The 15,510-nt window shown below is 47.5% G+C and overlaps 1 protein-coding gene across 1 annotated transcript in view; it reads left to right on the top strand.

The window, feature by feature from the left end:
• Positions 1–15,510, top strand: part of LOC118378562 (calpain-1 catalytic subunit-like) — a 96,488-nt gene that overhangs the window by 41,925 nt on the left and 39,053 nt on the right. The window contains exons 7-10 of the mRNA XM_052477423.1: positions 5,517–5,650; positions 5,837–6,005; positions 7,125–7,208; positions 12,399–12,484. Of these exons, the coding sequence (XP_052333383.1) occupies positions 5,517–5,650; positions 5,837–6,005; positions 7,125–7,208; positions 12,399–12,484 (473 nt within the window). The remainder of the gene's footprint in view (positions 1–5,516; positions 5,651–5,836; positions 6,006–7,124; positions 7,209–12,398; positions 12,485–15,510) is intronic.

Genomic DNA, 15,510 nt, shown 5'->3' with positions numbered 1-15,510 from the left:
TATAGACAGGTCAGCCACCAGACAGACAGACAGAACATGCACTTTATCATTTACATTACATTACATTTAAGTCATTTAGCAGCAGGCGCTCTTATCCAGAGCGACTTACAAATTGGTGCATACACCTTATCAGACAACCAGAGTGGAACAGCCACTTGCGTCTAAATCTTGTTGGGGGGGGGGTAGAAGGATTACTTACCCTTACTTACCTATCCTAGGTATTCCTTGAAGAGGTGGGGTTTCAGGTGTCTCCGGAAGGTGGTGATTGACTCCGCTGTCTGGCGTCGTGAGGGAGTTTGTTCCACCATTGGGGGCCAGAGCAGCGAACAGTTTTGACTGGGCTCGGGAACTGTACTTCCTCAGTGGTAGGGAGGCGAGCAGGCCAGAGGTGGATGAACGCAGTGCCCTTGTTTGGGTGTAGGGCCTGATCAGAGCCTGGAGGTACTGAGTGCCGTTCCCCTCACAGTCTCCGTGGCGAGCACCATGGTCTTGTAGCGGATGCGAGGCTTCAACTGGAAGCCAGTGGAGAGAGCGGAGGAGCGGGGTGATCTGAGAGAATGGGAAGGTTGAACACCAGACGGGCTGCATTGCGTTCTGGATGAGTGTAGGGGTTTAATGTGACAGACAGGAGCCCAGCCAATAGCAGGTGCAGTAATCAAGACGGGAGATGACAAGTGCCTAGATTAGGACCTGCGCCAGCTTCCTGTGTGAGGCAGGGTCGTACTCAGGATGTTGTAGAGCATGAACCTACAGGAACGGGACACCGCCTTGATGTTAGTTGAGATAGGCAGGTGTTGTCCAGGATCACGCCAAGGTTCTTAGCGCTCTGGGAGGAGGACACAATGGAGTTGTCAAACCGGGTGATGGCGAGATCATGGATAGGCAGTCCTTCCCGGGAGGAAGAGGAGCTCCGTCTTGCTGAGGTTCAGTATAGACAGGTGGTGATCCGTCATCCACACTGATATGTCTGCCAGACATGCAGAGAGACAGTCGCCACCTGGTCATCAGAAGGGGGAAAGGAAGATTAACCATGTAGGTCGTCTGCATAGCAATGATAGGAGAGACCATGTGAGGTTATGACAGAGCCAAGTGACTTGGTGTATAGCGAGAATAAGAGAGGGCCTAGAACAGAGCCCTGGGGGACACCAGTGAGCGCGTGGTAGGGAGACAGATTCTCGCCACGCCACCTGGTAGGAGCGACCTGTCAGGAGGACAGAACCATGCGTGGGCTATCTATCAGTATAGGATGCCCAACTCGGAGAGGGTGGAGAGGAGGATCTGATGGTTCACAGTATCGAAGGCAGCCGATAGGTCTAGAAGGATGAGACAGAGGAGCAGAGTTAGCTTTAGCAGTGCGGAGCGCCTCCGTGAGACAGAGAAGGCAGTCTCAGTTGAATGACTAGTCTTGAAACCTGACTGATTTGGATCCAGAAGGTCATTCTGAGATAGACAGGTCAGTAGACAGCTGGCCAAGGACGGCACGCTCAAGAGTTTTGGAGAGAAAAGAGAGAAGGGATACTGGTCTGTAGTTGTTGACATCGGAGGATCGAGTGTAGGTTTTTCAGAACCATGCACTACTCTCGCTCTCTTGAAGGCAGGAGGGGCCGTAGCCAGTGGTCAGGGATGAGTTGATGAGCGAGGTGAGGTACCAGGGAGAACCGGAAATGGTCTGGAGAAGAGAGGAGGGGATAGGGTCAAGCGGGCAGGTTGTTGGGCGGTCCGGCCGTCACAAGACGCAAGATTTCATCTGGAGAGAGAGGGGAGAAAGAGGTCAGAGCATAGGGTAGGGCAGTGTGAGCAGAACCAGCGGTGTCTATCAGTTTGACTTCAGCCAAACGAGGATCGGATGTCATCGACCTTCTTTTCAAAATGGTTGAGGAAGTCATCTGCAGAGAGGGAGGAGGAGGGGGGGGATTCAGGAGGGAGGAGAAGGTGGCAAAGAGCTTCCTAGGGTTAGAGGCAGATGCTTGGAATTTAGAATGGTAGAAAGTGGCTTTAGCAGCAGAGACAGAGGAGGAAAATGAGAGAGGAGGGAGTGAAAGGATGCCAGGTCGCAGGGAGGCAGTTTTCCTCCATTTCAGACAGAACTGCCCGGAGGTCCTGTTCTGTGAGCTCGCAATGAGTCGTCGAGCCACGGAGCGGGAGGAGGACCGAGCCGGCCTGGGAGGATAGGGGACATAGGGAGTCAAAGGATGCAGTAAGGGAGGAGAGGAGGGTTGAGGAGGCAGAATCAGGAGATAGGTTGGAGAAAGTTTGAGCAGAGGGAAGAGAAGATAGGATGGAAGAGGAGAGAGAGCGAAGGTTGGGACGGCGTGATACCATCCGAGTAGGGGCAGTGTGGGAAGTGTTGGATGAGAGCGAGAGGGAAAAGGATACAAGGTAGTGGTCGGAGACTTGGAGGGAGTTGCAATGAGGTTAGTGGAAGAACAGCATCTAGTAAAGATGAGGTCAGCGTATCTGCCTGCCTTGTGAGTAGGGGGAAGGTGAGAGGGTGAGGTCAAAAGAGGAGAGGAGTGGAAAGAAGGAGGCAGAGAGGAATGAGTCAAAGGTAGACGTGGGGAGGTTAAAGTCGCCCAGAACTGTGAGAGGTGAGCCGTCCTCAGGAAAGGAGCTTATCAAGGCATCAAGCTCATTGATGAACTCTCGAGGGAACCTGGAGGGCGATAAATGATAAGGATGTTAAGTATGAAAGGGCTGGTAACTGTGACAGCATGGAATTCAAAGGAGGCAATAGACAGATGGGTAAGGGGAGAAAGAAAGACCACTTGGGAGAGATGAGGATCCCGGTGCCACCACCCCGCTGACCAGAAGCTCGGGTGTGCGAGAACACGTGGGCGGACGAGGAGAGAGCAGTAGGAGTAGCAGTGTTATCTGTGGTGATCCATGTTTCCGTCAGTGCCAAGAAGTCAAGGGACTGGAGGGGAGGCATAGGCTGAGATGAACTCTGCCTTGTTGGCCGCAGATTGGCAGTTCCAGAGGCTACCAGAGACCTGGAACTCCACGTGGGTCGTACGCGCTGGGACCACCAGGTTAGGGTGGTCGCGGCCACGCGGTGTGGAGCGTTTGTATGGTCTGTGCAGAGAGGAGAGAACAGGGATAGACAGACACATAGTTGACAGGCTACAGAAAAGGCTACGCTAATGCAAGGAAATTGAATGACAAGCGGACTACACGTCTCGAATGTTCAGAAAGTTAAGCTTACGTAGCAAGAATCTTATTGACTAAAATGATTAAAATGATACAGTACTGCTAAAGTAGGCTAGCTGGCAGTAGCTGCGTTGTTGACACTACACTAATCAAGTCGTTCCGTTGAGTGTAATAATTCTACAGTGCTGCTATTCGGGGGCTAGCTGGCTAGCTAGCAGTGTTGTTTACGTTACGTTGAGTTAAAAGAACGACAATAGCTGGCTAGCTAACCTAGGAAATCGGTCTAGACTACACAATTATCTTTGAAACAAAGACGGCTATGTAGCTAGCTATGTAGCTAGCTACGATCAAACAAATCAAACCGTTGTACTGTAATGAAATGAAAATGTGATACTCCCTGACCGGTGATTGAATTGAAACAAAATGTGATACTACCTGTGAATGCGACCGGGTTGTTGAGTTCTATTCAGTAGACGTTGGCTAGCTGTTAGCTGTTAGCTGTTGGCTAGCTAGCAGAGTCTCCTACGTTAAGGACGACAAATAGCTGGCTAGCGAACCTCAGTGAATTAAGATAATCACTCCAAGGCTACACACACTAAACTACACAATTATCTTGGAAACAAAGACAGCTATGTAGCTAGCTAACACTGAACTAATCAAGTCGTACAGTTGAGTGAATAGCACTACAGTGATGCTAATCTGTGTGCGTTAGCTAGCGTTGCTAGCTCCTGGGCGAATAGCAGTGAAGGCTACGTTAGGGCTTATCTAATACGAAATACGATAATTATGCAATTATCTCTGATACAAGGACGGCTATGTAGCTAGCTAAGAAGAATGGCTAAGATTATGTAGCTAGCTAACAGTAAACTAATCAAGTCGTACAGTTGAGTGAATAGCACTACAGTGATGCTAATCTGTGTGCGTTAGCTAGCGTTAGCTAGCTCCTGGGCGAATAGCAGTGAAGGCTACGTTAGGGCGACGAAATACGATAATTATGCAATTATCTCTGATACAAGGACGGCTATGTAGCTAGCTAAGAAGAATTGCTAAGATTAGACAAATCAACCGTTGTACTATAATGAAATGTAATGAAAAAGTTATACAACCTGCAGAGCGAAGTGCGAATGCGACCGCTCGCTCCAACCGGAACCGGTTTCTCGATCAGACAGTCAGAACCATGCACTAGGTCTATCTATCAGTATAGGCAGGTCAGCCACCAGACAGACAGAACCATGCAGTAGGTCTATCTATCAGTATAGACAGGTCAGCCACCAGACAGACAGAACCATGCACTAGGTCTATCTATCAGTATAGACAGGTCAGTCACCAGACAGACAGTCAGAACCATGCACTAGGTCTATCTATCAGTATAGACAGGTCAGTCACCAGACAGACAGTCAGAACCATGCACTAGGTCTATCTATCAGTATAGACAGGTCAGTCACCAGACAGACAGACAGAACCATGCACTAGGTCTATCTATCAGTATAGGCAGGTCAGCCACCAGACAGACAGAACCACTAGGTCTATCTATCAGTATAGACAGGTCAGCCACCAGACAGACAGAACCGTGCACTAGGTCTATCTATCAGTATAGGCAGGTCAGCCACCAGACAGACAGAACCACTAGGTCTATCTATCAGTATAGACAGGTCAGCCACCAGACAGACAGAACCGTGCACTAGGTCTATCTATCAGTATAGGCAGGTCAGCCACCAGACAGACAGAACCACTAGGTCTATCTATCAGTATAGACAGGTCAGCCACCAGACAGACAGAACCGTGCACTAGGTCTATCTATCAGTATAGACAGGTCAGCCACCAGACAGACAGAACCATGCACTAGGTCTATCTATCAGTATAGACAGGTCAGCCACCAGACAGACAGAACCATGCACTAGGTCTATCTATCAGTATAGGCAGGTCAGACACCAGACAGACAGTCAGAACCATGCACTAGGTCTATCTATCAGTATAGACAGGTCAGCCACCAGACAGACAGACAGAACCACTAGGTCTATCTATCAGTATAGACAGGTCAGCCACCAGACAGACAGACAGAACCATGCACTAGGTCTATCTATCAGTATAGGCAGGTCAGACACCAGACAGACAGAACCACTAGGTCTATCTATCAGTATAGGCAGGTCAGCCACCAGACAGACAGAACCACTAGGTCTATCTATCAGTATAGGCAGGTCAGCCTCAATCCACAAGAACGCTGCCCTTTGAGGTAGCTTTTTAAGGAAGTCACCATTTTTTAAATTGAGACCTACCCCAGGTTTCAGGAGACAGCTGTGTTCAGTGTTTTGCTATCCAGCTGAAGTTGCTATAAGAAAGAGAAAAAAATTCTGCCTCTCTGTCTTCAGTTCTGGCAGTTTGGTGAGTGGGTGGACGTGGTGATTGATGACCGGCTGCCAACGAAGAATGGAGAGCTCATGTTCGTCCACTCGGCCGAGGGCAATGAGTTCTGGAGCGCCCTGCTGGAGAAGGCCTACTCCAAGTATGTCAACAAAGGCCCTTGGGCTGCGTCCCAATCGGCGCTCTGTTCTCTATGAAGTGCACTACTTTTAACCAGGGCCCATGTGCAAGTAGTGTAAACACTCTGTCATATAGAGTTTATCCTTGTCTGAAATATGCTACTAGTTGATAATGCTGACCTGATACGTGAATGTCTCTATCCCGTCAGGCTGAATGGTTCCTACGAGGCTCTGTCTGGAGGCAGCTCCACAGAAGGCTTTGAGGACTTCACCGGCGGTGTCTCTGAGATGTACGAGCTCCGGAAGGCTCCACGGGACCTGTACAGGATCATCAGCAAAGCCCTGGACAGAGGCTCATTGCTGGGCTGCTCCATCGACGTGAGTCCCCCTTCCCTGGTCCTCCTGGTACTGCGGTCTTGGAAAACAGCCAGGGGACAGTTAGTTTGATGTTCCTACATTTTAAAAATATTGGCCATGTTCTGTTATAATCTCTACCCGGCACAGCCAGAAGAGGACTGGCCACCCCACATAGCCTGGTTCCTCTCTACCCGGCACAGCCAGAAGAGGACTGGCCACCCCTCATAGCCTGGTTCCTCTCTACCCGGCACAGCCAGAAGAGGACTGGCCACCCCACATAGCCTGGTTCCTCTCTACCCCGCACAGCCAGAAGAGGACTGGCCACCCTCATAGCCTGGTTCCTCTCTACCCGGCACAGCCAGAAGAGGACTGGCCACCCCACATAGCCTGGTTCCTCTCTACCCCGCACAGCCAGAAGAGGACTGGCCACCCCTCATAGCCTGGTTCCTCTCTACCCGGCACAGCCAGAAGAGGACTGGCCACCCCTCATAGCCTGGTTCCTCTCTACCCGGCACAGCCAGAAGAGGACTGGCCACCCCTCATAGCCTGGTTCCTCTCTACCCGGCACAGCCAGAAGAGGACTGGCCACCCCTCAGAGCCTGGTTCCTCTCTAGGTTTCTAATCTCCACCAGGCACAGCCAGAAGAGGACTGGCCACCCCTCATAGCCTGGTTCCTCTCTAGGTTTCTAATCTCCACCAGGCACAGCCAGAAGAGGACTGGCCACCCCTCATAGCCTGGTTCCTCTCTAGGTTTATAATCTCCACCAGGCACAGCCAGAAGAGGACTGGCCACCCCTCATAGCCTGGTTCCTCTCTAGGTTTCTTCCTAGGTTTTGGCCTTTTCTAGGGAGTTTTTCCTAGCCACCGTGCTTCTACACCTGCATTGCTTGCTGTTTGGGGATTTAGGCTGGGTTTCTGTACAGCTGATGTAAGAAGGGCTATATAAATAAATTTGATTTGAAACAACATCATCGTGAACTTGAAATAGTCATACCATAGCTTTGACATCGTCATAACAGAACATCATCGTGTAACTGATCGGATTTAACATCTTAACCAAAGGGGGAAATATAATAAGATAACACTGATTCAGATGCATCATGGATCTTGTATTCTTCTGATGACATCTTGTGACTACAGATCACCAGTGCCTTTGACATGGAGTCGGTCACGTTCAAGAAGCTGGTGAAAGGACATGCTTACTCAGTCACCGGCCTGAAGCAGGTAGGTTTATACCTGACCAGGAACCCTGGTTCTACCTGGCTCTTACCTGTCTCTGCTGTGTTGTCAGCTGGTGAAAGGACATGCTTACTCAGTCACCGGCCTGAAGCAGGTAGGTTTATACCTGACCAGGAACCCTGGTTCTACCTGGCTCTTACCTGTCTCTGCTGTGTTGTCAGCTGGTGAAAGGACATGCTTACTCAGTCACCGGCCTGAAGCAGGTAGGTTTATACCTGACCAGGAACCCTGGTTCTACCTGGCTCTTACCTGTCTCTGCTGTGTTGTCAGCTGGTGAAAGGACATGCTTACTCAGTCACCGGCCTGAAGCAGGTAGGTTTATACCTGACCAGGAACCCTGGTTCTACCTGGCTCTGCTGTGTTGTCAGCTGGTGAAAGGACATGCTTACTCAGTCACCGGCCTGAAGCAGGTAGGTTTATACCTGACCAGGAACCCTGGTTCTACCTGGCTCTTACCTGTCTCTGCTGTGTTGTCAGCTGGTGAAAGGACATGCTTACTCAGTCACCGGCCTGAAGCAGGTAGGTTTATACCTGACCAGGAACCCTGGTTCTACCTGGCTCTACTGTGTTGTCAGCTGGTGAAAGGACATGCTTACTCAGTCACCGGCCTGAAGCAGGTAGGTTTATACCTGACCAGGAACCCTGGTTCTACCTGGCTCTGCTGTGTTGTCAGCTGGTGAAAGGACATGCTTACTCAGTCACCGGCCTGAAGCAGGTAGGTTTATACCTGACCAGGAACCCTGGTTCTACCTGGCTCTGCTGTGTTGTCAGCTGGTGAAAGGACATGCTTACTCAGTCACCGGCCTGAAGCAGGTAGGTTTATACCTGACCAGGAACCCTGGTTCTACCTGGCTCTTACCTGTCTCTGCTGTGTTGTCAGCTGGTGAAAGGACATGCTTACTCAGTCACCGGCCTGAAGCAGGTAGGTTTATACCTGACCAGGAACCCTGGTTCTACCTGTCTCTAGTGTGTTGTCAGTAGGTAGACTGTGTCTCTACTGTGTTGTCAGTAGGTAGACTGTTACTAGTGTGTTGTCAGTAGGTAGACTGTGTCTCTACTGTGTTGTCAGTAGGTAGACTGTGTCTCTACTGTGTTGTCAGCTGGTGAAAGGACATGCTTACTCAGTCACCGGCCTGAAGCAGGTAGGTTTATACCTGACCAGGAACCCTGGTTCTACCTGGCTCTTACCTGTCTCTGCTGTGTTGTCAGCTGGTGAAAGGACATGCTTACTCAGTCACCGGCCTGAAGCAGGTAGGTTTATACCTGACCAGGAACCCTGGTTCTACCTGGCTCTTACCTGTCTCTACTGTGTTGTCAGTAGGTAGACTGTTACTAGTGTGTTATTAGTAGGTAGACTGTGTCTCTAGTGTGTTATTAGTATGTAGACTGTGTCTCTAGTGTGTTGTCAGTAGGTAGACTGTGTCTCTACTGTGTTGTCAGTATGTAGACTGTGTCTCTAGTGTGCTGTCAAGTATTTAGACTGTTCGCTAGGGTGTTGTCAGTAGGTAGACTGTGTCTCTAGTGTGTTGTCAGTAAGTAGACTGTGTCTCTAGTGTGTTGTCAGTAGGTAGACTGTGTCTCTAGTGTGTTGTCAGTATGTAGACTGTGTCTCTAGTGTGTTGTTAGTATGTAGACTGTGTCTCTACTGTGTTGTCAGTAGGTAGACTGTGTCTCTACTGTGTTGTCAGTAGGTAGACTGTGTCTCTAGTGTGTTGTCAGTAGGTAGACTGTCTCTACTGTGTTGTTAGTAGGTAGACTGTGTCTCTAGTGTGTTGTCAGTATGTAGACTGTGTCTCTAGTGTGTTGTCAGTATGTAGACTGTGTCTCTAGTGTGTTGTTAGTATGTAGACTGTGTGTATTGTTGTTGTTAGTAGGTAGACTGTGTCTCTAGTGTGTTATTAGTAGGTAGACTGTGTCTCTACTGTGTTGTCAGTAGGTAGACTGTGTCTCTACTGTGTTGTCAGTAGGTAGACTGTGTCTCTAGTGTGTTGTCAGTAGGTAGACTGTCTCTACTGTGTTGTTAGTAGGTAGACTGTGTCTCTAGTGTGTTGTCAGTATGTAGACTGTGTCTCTAGTGTGTTGTCAGTATGTAGACTGTGTCTCTAGTGTGTTGTTAGTATGTAGACTGTGTGTATTGTTGTTGTTAGTAGGTAGACTGTGTCTCTAGTGTGTTGTTAGTATGTAGACTGTGTCTCTAGTGTGTTGTTAGTATGTAGACTGTGTCTCTAGTGTGTTGTTAGTATGTAGACTGTGTCTCTACTGTGTTGTCAGTAGGTAGACTGTGTCTCTACTGTGTTGTTAGTATGTAGACTGTGTCTCTAGTGTGTTGTCAGTATGTAGACTGTGTCTCTAGTGTGTTGTCAGTAGGTAGACTGTGTCTCTAGTGTGTTGTCAGTATGTAGACTGTTACTAGTGTGTTGTCAGTATGTAGACTGTGTCTCTAGTGTGTTGTCAGTATGTAGACTGTGTCTCTAGTGTGTTGTCAGTATGTAGACTGTGTCTCTACTGTGTTGTCAGTAGGTAGACTGTTACTAGTGTGTTGTCAGTATGTAGACTGTTACTAGTGTGTTGTCAGTATGTAGACTGTGTCTCTAGTGTGTTGTCAGTAGGTAGACTGTGTCTCTAGTGTGTTGTCAGTAGGTAGACTGTGTCTCTAGTGTGTTGTCAGTATGTAGACTGTGTCTCTAGTGTGTTGTCAGTAGGTAGACTGTGTCTCTAGTGTGTTGTCAGTAGGTAGACTGTCTCTAGTGTGTTGTCAGTATATAGACTGTGTCTCTAGTGTGTTGTCAGTAGGTAGACTGTGTCTCTAGTGTGTTGTCAGTATGTAGACTGTGTCTCTAGTGTGTTGTCAGTATGTAGACTGTGTCTCTAGTGTGTTGTCAGTATGTAGACTGTCTCTAGTGTGTTGTCAGTAGGTAGACTGTGTCTCTAGTGTGTTGTCAGTAGGTAGACTGTGTCTCTAGTGTGTTGTCAGTATGTAGACTGTGTCTCTAGTGTGTTGTCAGTATGTAGACTGTGTCTCTAGTGTGTTGTCAGTATGTAGACTGTGTCTCTAGTGTGTTGTCAGTATGTAGACTGTCTCTAGTGTGTTGTCAGTAGGTAGACTGTGTCTCTACTGTGTTGTCAGTATGTAGACTGTGTGTATTGTTGTTGTCAGTAGGTAGACTGTGTCTCTACTGTGTTGTCAGTATGTAGACTGTGTGTATTGTTGTTGTCAGTAGGTAGACTGTGTCTCTACTGTGTTGTCAGTATGTAGACTGTGTCTCTAGTGTGTTGTCAGTAGGTAGACTGTGTCTCTAGTGTGTTGTCAGTAGGTAGACTGTGTCTCTAGTGTGTTGTCAGTATGTAGACTGTGTCTCTAGTGTGTTGTCAGTATGTAGACTGTGTCTCTACTGTGTTGTCAGTAGGTAGACTGTGTCTCTACTGTGTTGTTAGTATGTAGACTGTGTCTCTACTGTGTTGTCAGTAGGTAGACTGTGTCTCTACTGTGTTGTCAGTAGGTAGACTGTGTCTCTAGTGTGTTGTCAGTATGTAGACTGTGTCTCTACTGTGTTGTCAGTATGTAGACTGTGTCTCTACTGTGTTGTCAGTAGGTAGACTGTGTCTCTACTGTGTTGTCAGTAGGTAGACTGTGTGTATTGTTGTTGTCAGTAGGTAGACTGTGTCTCTAGTGTGTTGTCAGTATGTAGACTGTTACTAGTGTGTTGTCAGAATGTAGACTGTGTCTCTACTGTGTTGTCAGTATGTAGACTGTTACTAGTGTGTTGTCAGTGTGTAGACTGTGTCTCTAGTGTTGTTAGTAGGTAGACTGTGTCTCTAGTGTGTTGTCAGTATGTAGACTGTGTCTCTACTGTGTTGTCAGTAGGTAGACTGTGTCTCTACTGTGTTGTCAGTAGGTAGACTGTGTCTCTACTGTGTTGTCAGTATGTAGACTGTGTCTCTACTGTGTTGTCAGTAGGTAGACTGTGTCTCTACTGTGTTGTCAGTAGGTAGACTGTGTCTCTACTGTGTTGTCAGTAGGTAGACTGTGTCTCTAGTGTGTTGTCAGTAGGTAGACTGTGTCTCTAGTGTGTTGTCAGTAGGTAGACTGTGTCTCTAGTGTGTTGTCAGTAGGTAGACTGTGTCTCTACTGTGTTGTCAGTAGGTAGACTGTGTCTCTAGTGTGTTGTCAGTATGTAGACTGTGTCTCTAGTGTGTTGTCAGTAGGTAGACTGTGTCTCTAGTGTGTTGTCAGTAGGTAGACTGTGTCTCTAGTGTGTTGTCAGTATATAGACTGTGTCTCTAGTGTGTTGTCAGTATATAGACTGTGTCTCTAGTGTGTTGTCAGTAGGTAGACTGTTACTAGTGTGTTGTCAGTATGTAGACTGTGTCTCTAGTGTGTTGTCAGTAGGTAGACTGTTACTAGTGTGTTGTCAGTAGGTAGACTGTGTCTCTAGTGTGTTGTTAGTATATAGACTGTGTCTCTAGTGTTGTCAGTAGGTAGACTGTGTCTCTAGTGTTGTCAGTAGGTAGACTGTGTCTCTAGTGTGTTGTCAGTAGGTAGACTGTGTCTCTAGTGTGTTGTCAGTATGTAGACTGTGTCTCTAGTGTGTTGTCAGTATGTAGACTGTGTGTATTGTTGTTGCCGTAGGTAGACTGTTACTAGTGTGTTATTAGTAGGTAGACTGTGTCTCTAGTGTGTTATTAGTATGTAGACTGTGTCTCTAGTGTGTTGTCAGTAGGTAGACTGTGTCTCTACTGTGTTGTCAGTATGTAGACTGTGTGTATTGTTGTTGTCAGTATGTAGACTGTGTGTATTGTTGTTGTCAGTAGGTAGACTGTGTCTCTACTGTGTTGTCAGTATGTAGACTGTGTGTATTGTTGTTGTCAGTAGGTAGACTGTGTCTCTACTGTGTTGTCAGTATGTAGACTGTGTGTATTGTTGTTGTCAGTAGGTAGACTGTTACTACTGTGTTGTCATTATGTAGACTGTGTCTCTAGTGTGTTGTCAGTAAGTAGACTGTGTCTCTAGTGTGTTGTCAGTAAGTAGACTGTGTCTCTAGTGTGTTGTCAGTAGGTAGACTGTCTCTAGTGTGTTGTCAGTAGGTAGACTGTCTCTAGTGTGTTGTCAGTATATAGACTGTGTGTATTGTTGTTGTATGTGTTAGTGATATCTGTCCCCCTGTCCTGTTGCAGGTGGACTACCAGGGTCAGGTGGAGAGGCTGATCAGGGTGAGGAACCCCTGGGGACAGGTGGAGTGGACTGGGGCCTGGAGCGACAAGTGAGTCTCCATTACCTCTACCTCTAACCCTTACATTAACACTGCTATAACAGAACCACTACTTCCACATTCCCAAACCTGAACCAACAGATTAGTACAACCTACACAACTACGACTAACCCCAGATTGTCACCACAAACCTGAAGCTTGCATAACACATAATGTCTGATCCATTTCCTTAGTTTCCCTCTCAACCCTCTAGGTGGTCTCCGTTTCTTCTCTTAGTTTCCATCTCAAGCCTCTAGGTGGTCTCTGTTTCTTCCCTTAGTTTCCCTCTCAACCCTCTAGGTGGTCTCCATCTCAACCCTCTAGGTGGTCTCTGTTTCTTCCCTTAGTTTCCCTCTCAACCCTCTAGGTGGTCTCCATCTCAACCCTCTAGGTGGTCTCTGTTTCTTCCCTTAGTTTCCCTCTCAACCCTCTAGGTGGTCTCCATCTCAACCCTCTAGGTGGTCTCTGTTTCTTCCCTTAGTTTCCATCTCAAGCCTCTAGGTGGTCTCTGTTTCTTCCCTTAGTTTCCATCTCAAGCCTCTAGGTGGTCTCTGTTTCTTCCCTTAGTTTCCCTCTCAACCCTCTAGGTGGTCTCCATCTCAACCCTCTAGGTGGTCTCTGTTTCTTCCCTTAGTTTCCCTCTCAACCCTCTAGGTGGTCTCCATCTCAACCCTCTAGGTGGTCTCCGTTTCTTCTCTTAGTTTCCCTCTTAACCTTCTAGGTGGTCTCCGTTTCTTCCCTTAGTTTCCATCTCAACCCTCTAGGTGGTCTCCATCTCAACCTCTAGGTCACATATGTCAGAGTCAAGGCCCGCGGGCCACATCCGGCCCGGCAAGAAGGTTTTTACGGCCCCTGGGATGATCTTGATTTATTATTAGAACCGCCCGCAGACCGCAGCAAGCCCGCAGCCCGCAGATCTTTTACACGCACCAATACTACATTTCCCACAATGCAACGGTGACGCACCGAGCAGTAGGCCGCTTCATTTCAATATTTATTGGCACAGCAGTTGTCAGCATCACAGTAAAATTAATCTTTCAGATACCCATCAAAATGGCAAAAACGAAGGTGGACACTGAGAACCGGGGTTTCAAACAAGGTGGGAGTCGGAGTATTTGTTCACGGAGGTAGCTGGAAAACCTGTGTGTCTTCTGTGTGGAGAAAGTGTGGCGGTACTGAAAGAGTATAATCTGAGACGACATTATGAAACGAAACACGCGGACAAAAACAAGAATATGGACATGGAACAAAGGCTACAAAAGGCAGAGGAATTAAAACGAGGCCTCAAATCTCGACAGGCTCTGTTCAAAAAAGCCAAATCACAAGGCCAGGCTGCTGTCAAGGCCAGTTTTATTTTGGCAGAAGAGATCGCTAAATCAGCCCGGCCATTTACGGAGGGGATTTCATCAAAAACTGCATGATTAAAGTTTGTGACGAAGTTTGCCCAGAAAAAAGGCAACTCTTTTAAATGTGAGTCTGAGCAGAAACACCATTGCCGAGAGAGTAGACCAGTTGTCCATCAATCTAAAAGAGCAGCTTGTGAAAAAGGGAAAAGATTTCATTGCATATTCCTTGGCTGTGGATGAGAGCACCGACATTTCTGACATTGCCCAGTTGTCAATTTTCATCCGCGGAGTGGACTCCAGCCTAAGCGTGACAGAGGAGTTTTTGGCTTTACGTCCTATGCATGGCACAACTACGGGGCATGATTTGTATGAAGAGGTGTCAAGATGACCTGGCCATGCTCCTGCTCCAGTTTCAACTGACCTGAGCCCTAGGACCGTGCCCCAGGACTACCTGACATGAAGGCTCCTTGCTGTCCCCAGTCCACCTGACTGTGCTGCTGCTCCAGTTTCAACTGTTCTGCCTTATTATTCGACCATGCTGGTCATTTATGAACATTTGAACATCTTGGTCATGTTCTGTTATATCTCTACCCGGCACAGCCAGAAGAGGACTGGCCACCCCACATAGCCCGGTTCCTCTCTAGGTTTCTTCCTAGGTTTTGGCCTTTCTAGGGAGTTTTCCTAGCCACCGTGCTTTTACACCTGCATTGTTTGCTGTTTGGGGTTTTAGGCTGGGTTTCTGTACAGCACTTTGAGATATCAGCTGATGTACGAAGGGCTATATAAATAAATTTGATTTGATTTGATTTGATGTGTAAATGAGATGGAGCTGCCTTAGGAAACTCGTGGGTTTGACAACCGACGGAGCACCTGCGATGTGTGGACACAGGAGCGGACTGGTGGCGAAGATACGGGGAAAAGATGCAAGAGGAAAAGACAGGTGAGCTGACAGCTTATCATTGTATCATACACCAGGAAGCGTTGTGCGGTAAAGCCTTGAAAATGGGCATGTAATGAGCATCATCACGCCGCACAGTTAACTTTATCAGAGCCAAAGGTTTGAATCACCGCCAGTTCAAGGCATTTCTGACGGAGTTAGAAACGGAGCATGGTGATTTGCCTTATCACACAGAGGTGCGATGGCTAAGCCAGGGAAAGGTGCTTCAAAGATGTTTGAGCTGTGAGGAGATTTGTCTGTTCTTGGACAGCAAAGGGAAAGACACAACACAACTCCGAGACGAAATGTTTCTGTGTGAAATGGCTTTTCTGTGTGACATTACGAGTCATCTGAATGCAATGAACTTGCAGCTGCAGGGTCGGGATCGTGTCATCTCTGATATGTACAGTACAGTGAAGGCATTTAAATTTAGCCCACTTTTGCTAAAATAGAAAATATAGGCTACTGATGGTGCCTTGAATACCGGTTTCTTTCATTTAATGTTCATGTTATGGGGATTTTTATATAAAGGAAATTTGTCTTTTGTGTCTGTTGAAAATTAAAGATTACTGACAGAGCCATAAGAAAATATTGCTTTATTTATCTGATCATATTGGAATATATTTGTTAGGTTTTCAGTAGGTTCAATTAGGTTCACTAGACTATATGCGTCATTTAAAAATTTTTCAATGAACATTCGAACAGTCCGGCCTCGGCTTGTAGCTAAATTTTTTATTTGGCCTCCGTCCATTTGA

Source organism: Oncorhynchus keta, chromosome 24, assembly GCF_023373465.1.
Source record: "Oncorhynchus keta strain PuntledgeMale-10-30-2019 chromosome 24, Oket_V2, whole genome shotgun sequence".
NCBI classification, from domain to species: Eukaryota; Metazoa; Chordata; class Actinopteri; order Salmoniformes; family Salmonidae; genus Oncorhynchus; species Oncorhynchus keta.
The sequence above is the reverse complement of the archived record's forward strand: the minus strand, read 5'-3'. Positions and strand labels throughout refer to the sequence as shown.